Genomic DNA, 6,000 nt, shown 5'->3' with positions numbered 1-6,000 from the left:
GGGTGAAAGGATTAGGACTTCATAGTGGACTTTTTTCTGTTGGAATTTATTTTGTAATTCACAGTTGATTTTCTGGAATGATATATATGATTATTTAATGGATATTTAACACTGTAACACTTTGTTTGTTCATATTAAATGTGGATATTGGGGTATTCAGATATCTGTGAGTGCTGCTGTTATCACTGATCTTTGTTAATAGTCATTTACTTTATTCAAATTTAACTGCAGGAAGAGCGGTTTACTTTTTACATTTGTATATTGTTCTAAAACTAGTGTACATCAAAAGGAGGTGCAAATGAGGAAGGAAGAGGAATAAAGAAACTTTGTTTCAAAAGACTGACAGTCTCTCCAAAACAGAGACAGTTGTGTATGCTTTAGCCCTAGGCAATGAAAAATACTAAACAAGTTATCAGAATTTAGAGAAGTATTTGATTTTCTTTGTTCTATATCACTGTCAACAAAGCAAAGCATCCCCCGGCATTATCTAATCCTGAAGCTCGAATTTTGAATTGTCTTTTTCCAGGACAATGTTGACATACACAATCAACGTTGTGTAACAGGTTGGGCCAGTAGTATAATGTCCCAGCCTCCAAGTGTGTGTCTTCACCTTCATGTACATTTGTGTTGCCTGATCACACAGTCGATAAAGCCTGCTACATCTCCCCGACAAGCAATGGAAACGGATTTCTAAATTTTATAAGATATTATTTAAACATATACTATTGAATTTTGGCAAAATGCCTTCAGAAGCCCCCAATCTCGTGGAGCCTAAAGATTTTATTGCTTCATCATTTGCGTCTATTTCCCCAGTGTTTACGAAGCCTATGGATTCAAATGTTACTGAACATGAAGGGTATGTACAATTGCTTTATAGTTACCTCCTAAAATGTAAGTTTATCAGAACTGGTTTACTAATGCTGCAGCAAAAAAAAAAAAGGCACAACTTTGAGTTATCTGTAGCAAAAAAAAAAAAATCAGATCTAATCTTTTATTACTAAAAAATTGAATTTTATATGCAGTATCTACAACCTTTTCCCTTTTTTGTTATCATTATTCTTTAGTTACAACAAAGTTTGGAGTATAACTAAATTTACATGATTAACATAGCCATGCCCAGGATAAAATTTAAATGATTTTAGCTACAATTTCTTTCAATGTGGCATCTGAATAAATTAAATTAAGAAACTGGTATCTATTTCACAGCCTTGCAAAGTTTGTCTGTGCTAGTGACACAGATCTGAGCCCAAACAAGCCAGTTTTTCCTTCTGAGAACAGCTAACAACACAATGAATAATAGTTGTGAATGTTGGGTGTATATAGGATTGTGAGTATCAAATGCAAAATGACAAATACAAATGCTGCTATTGCCGACTTTCTGGAAAATACTATTGCTTGGCTGTTATGCAAATTCAAAAGCTTCTTTCTGAGTCACTATCCCAAAACAAAATTGGAGTTCAGGAGAATCAATGAAATGACATAAGTACTTATCTGTAAATTTGTTTCAAGTTAGTGAAGTATAGAAGTTAGCGGATTAGCTTTGCAGCCAAGCATTAAAGAGGAAGTAAACCCTGATGGGTTTACTTCCTCTTTTTTTCCCTGCAAAGGTAAAGCATAATGGACTACTATGCATCGCATAGTAGCTCATTATGTGTCACTTACCTGACACAAGAGCCAGCGAAGTCGCCGCTGTCCCCTGTAGTCCGCCGCATCCATGTTGCTGGTGGCGTCTCGCAGCTCCGACGAATCACAGCGGCGCAGCCGCGATGACGTCACTCCCGCACATGCGCACGGGAGTCGCGTCTCGCAGCTCTGCCGCTGCCATACTTCTGGGTATTGTGGCTCCAGCGCTGTGATTGGCTGGAGCCGCAATGATGTCACTCCTGCACATGTGCACAGGAGCCGCCGGTAACGGCACACTCACTGAAGCAACAGTACATAAGTGCCGTTGCTTCAGTGCGCATGTGCCGATGACGTCCAGAACTACAAAGTAAACCCACTGATTTAACTGGTTCTCAAAACAGTTACATTCAAGGTATGCCAAGAACAGGGGCGGACTGACCAGTCAGTCACTCGGGCGCCGCCCAAGGGCCCGGGGTCATTAGGGGCCCGGTCTCGGCCACATGAGAGGCCACTTGAAGCGGATGTGCCCGTATCACATGCCGCGATCATGCCGATTACAATACAGCGCGCTGCTCCCCGCCGGCCCCTCCTTCCCTCCCGTCCATCCCAGGTGATGTCACAACGCATACAGTACAAGCACCTGGGACGGACGGGAGGGAAGGAGGGGCCGGCGGGGAGCAGCGCGGAGTTAGCCGTATTGTAATCGGCATGAGATACGGGCACAGCAGAAGAGTGCAGGGGCCGGCGGGGAGCTGCGCCGTTAAAAGTATTATCGGCATCCGCCGGTAAGTGAAGCCTGGGCCTGCCACAAGTGATGGGGGGTGGCGGTACAGATGCATGGGGCCCCGGATCCCCCCAACCCAGTGTCCCCCCACCGTGTGTGTCTCCTCCCCGTGTGTATGTGTCCTCCCCTGTGTGTGTGTGTCCTCCGCTGTGTGTGTGTGTGTCCTCCCCTGTGTGTGTGTGTCCTCCGCTGTGTGTGTGTGTGTCCTCCCCTGTGTGTGTCCTCCTCTGTGTGTGTTCCCCTGTGCCCTCCCGTGTGTGAGTGTCCCCGTATGTGTGTGTGTGTGTGTGTGTGAGTGTCCCCGTATGTGTGTGTGTGTGTGTGAGTGTCCCCGTATGTGTGTGTGTGAGTGTCCCCGTATGTGTGTGTGTGTGTGTGTGAGTGTCCCCGTATGTGTGTGTGTGTGTGTGAGTGTTCCCGTGTGTGTGTGAGTGTTCCCGTATGTGTGTGAGTGTCTCCATATGTGTGTGTGTGTGTGTGTGTGAGTGTGTGTGTGTGTCCCTGTGTGGTGTGTGTGTATCCCCGTGTGTGTGTGTGTGTGTGTGTGTGTGAGAGTGTATCCCCCTGTGTGTTTTTGTGTGTGTGTGAGAGTGTATCCCCCTGTGTGTGTGTGAGAGAGTGTATCCCCCTGTGTGTGTGTGTGTGTGAGTGTATCCCCGTGTGTGTGTGTGTGTGTGTGTGTGTGTGTGTGTGTGTGTGAGTGTATCCCCCTGTGTGTGTGTGAGTGTGTGTGTGTCCCTGTGTGTGTGTTTGAGAGAGTGTGTCCTCCTGTGTGTGGTGTGTGTGTGTGTCCCTGTGTGTGTGTTTGAGAGAGTGTGTCCTCCTGTGTGTGGTGTGTGAGTGTATGTCCCCCCCCCTGTGTGAGTGTCCCCCCCCTGTGTGAGTTTCCCCCCCGTGTGTGTGTGTGTATATGTCCCCCTGTGTGTGTGAGTGTGTGTCCCCCTGTGTGTGTGTGTGTGTGTGTGTGAGAGTGTGTCCTCCCCCCCTGTGTGAGTGTGTCCCCCCCGTGTGTGGTGTGTGTGTGTGTGTGTGAGTGTCCCCCATGTGTGTGTCTCCCTGTGTGAGAGTGTGTCCCCCTGTGTGTGGTGTGTGAGTGTCCACCTGTGTGTGTGTGTGTGTCTCCCTGTGTTTGTGTGAGTGTGTGTGCGTTCTCCCTCCAGTTTCCCCCCTGTGTGCTCCCCCCCTTGTCTCCCTGGCAAGGTGTTGCGCCCAAGGGGGCCCTATGAGCTTCTATTGCCCGGGAGCCCCATTAGTTGTCAGTCCGCCCCTGGCCAAGAATGATAACTGTTAGCCCTTGTACACCCGGTCGGACATTCCGATGGAAAATGTCCGATCGGACCGTGTTGTCGGATAATCCGACCTTGTGTGGGCTTCATCGGACTGTTTCCATTGGAATATCCGACCAACAAAGTTGTAGAGCTGGGCTATTAAATTTTCCAACAACATGGTCCGATCAGACTTTGTCCTATCGTTTGTAGAGAATTCCGATCAGACAAAGTGCCACGCATGCTCAGATCAAATTCCTAGACCAAAGCTATTGGCTACTAGCCTGAAAGTAGTCCCGTCATGAAATAACGTCATCACGTTCTGAACGATCGGATTTTCCAACAACTTTGTCCGACCGTGTGTGCAAGGGCTTACAGTAACTAGTGTGCTTATGTCAGCTCTCAAACAAACTGTCAAGCTATCATGATGACTGGTGTCATAGCCGATCACATGTTTAGCATCACATGTAGGGTTTGGTTCCTCTATACCAGACTAATTGTCCAGTAAAAGTGGCAGTTAGAGGATTGAGACAAACCATTTTTCACTTACAATGGTCTGCTTTTGTAAAACCTTCACTCCAAAGGAAAGAAAAAAGTGTTAGCTGGAGTTTGGCTTTAATTTGTTAGTCAAGTCCATCCAAATCTGCTAGTGAATCTAATGTTACTCTCTCCCCAGACTGACAATGCTGCTGTCAAAGGGTGTCTCTGATGCTCCTTCAACCAGAGTAGAGACACCCTAAAATGGAAAGGGGCTAATTTATTAAAACTGGAGAGTGCAAAATCAGGTGCGGCTCTGCATAGAAACCAATCAACTTCCAGTTTTTTTTGGCACAGCTTAATTGAACAAGCTGAAGTTAGAAGCTGATTGGCTGCCATGCACAGCTGCACCAGATTTTGTACACTCCAGTTTTAGGTCTCTTTCACACGACAAGCCCACTTGGATCCGCCATCCGATTTGCTCAAGATAGACGTATGGTGATACGTTCAGCCATCTGTCTTGATGGATTGGATGAGATCTGATGGTGCTCTGACAGGTCCCTCCCTTCTCAGTGAGCAGAGACGGACCTGTCATCTGCCAGCTCAGCTGAGATCAACGGAGCAATCTCCCACTGAGCTAGCAGACTCCATTGACAGGGATCCACCTCGTGTGGAAGGGGCCTTAGTAAATCAGCCCCAAAATGTCTTACTGACTAGATCACTCTTTGAAATTAGGCCCCTCTCACATATGCAGACCATTCATTTGAGCAGTTTAGTCACTTTTTTTCGAAGATCGTCCGTTTACATCTGTTTTTTTTCCAAAAAACGGATGCTGAAGGAAGCGGATGAAAATGTATGAAAATAGATAATCATCCGTTGTCATCCAATTCATATGACAGGAGAGTGTGACTGGCTCTCAATGGAGATGGTTCCCACATCTCCATGGTGGCTACGGAGCGGATTGCACAAGGGTCTTGTGTGTCTTTGGCTCAGTTTCAGGTCGAATTCAGGCAAAAATTTGGGCATGAGTTGTTCCTGAAATAGAGAACAGTGATGCACCGGACCTCTGCTGTGAGCCCCATCCGATTTAGGTGTGAACCCAGCCTTAAGGATTGGTAAGCTGCAATATATACATTTTTTTTACATTTGGGTTTAATAACACATAACCGCTTCTTGTGTTCGGTTTAAAGGGATGGGGTGACAACCCTAGATGCATGCCAACATCCCCCTGCATCCCATGAAATGAAATTGGTCCTGTACCATGTGATTTCTGTGTCCAATCAGGACACAGTGAAAATGTAAACAGAAGCCATGTGGTGCAGCTTCCTGCTTCTTCTCCTCAAACAGTGATCTGTTTGTGAGAGGAGAAGGAGCCTGTAAGGTATTTTCAAATTAGTTTAACCACAATGCCATCCACCTTAGTGTCCCTGATCACTGTCACCTGTCACTCAGTCCTGTTTATGCATGCAGCGTGTCCTGATAACCATGCAGTGTAGCTTGATCACCATACCAGTTGGTCCTGATCACCATCCCAATAGGTCCTGATTACTGCCATGCCAGTGTGCCCTGATCACCATCACACCATGTCCTGACCCCTGCCATATCAGGGTGTTCTGACCGCCATAACAGTGGGCCTTGATCACCACCATACTATTGGGTCCTGATCACCACCATACCAGTGGGCCCTGATTGCCATACCATTGGGTCCTGATCACTAACATATAAGTGGGTCTTGATCACCATACCAGTGGGTCTTGATTGCCATATCAGTGGGTCTTGATTGCCATACCAGTGGGTCCTGATCACGCCATACCACGTCCTGATCACTGGCATACCAGCGGGTCCTGATCA

The 6,000-nt window shown here is 46.7% G+C and overlaps 1 protein-coding gene across 1 annotated transcript in view; it reads left to right on the top strand.

Annotated features, from left to right (window-relative positions):
- The first annotated feature begins 419 nt into the window (after positions 1–419).
- The window catches only part of LOC143981968 (transient receptor potential cation channel subfamily V member 3-like), a 66,823-nt gene continuing 61,242 nt past the window's right edge, over positions 420–6,000 (top strand). The window contains exon 1 of the mRNA XM_077480258.1: positions 420–856. Within this exon, the coding sequence (XP_077336384.1) occupies positions 741–856 (116 nt within the window). The 5' untranslated portion in view covers positions 420–740. The remainder of the gene's footprint in view (positions 857–6,000) is intronic.

This window comes from Lithobates pipiens, unplaced genomic scaffold (assembly GCF_037356315.1).
Source record: "Lithobates pipiens isolate NorthernLeopardFrog02 unplaced genomic scaffold, aLitPip1_a1.2 Scaffold_16, whole genome shotgun sequence".
In the NCBI taxonomy this organism is placed as follows: Eukaryota; Metazoa; Chordata; class Amphibia; order Anura; family Ranidae; genus Lithobates; species Lithobates pipiens.
This window is presented reverse-complemented; position numbering and strand designations above follow the sequence as displayed.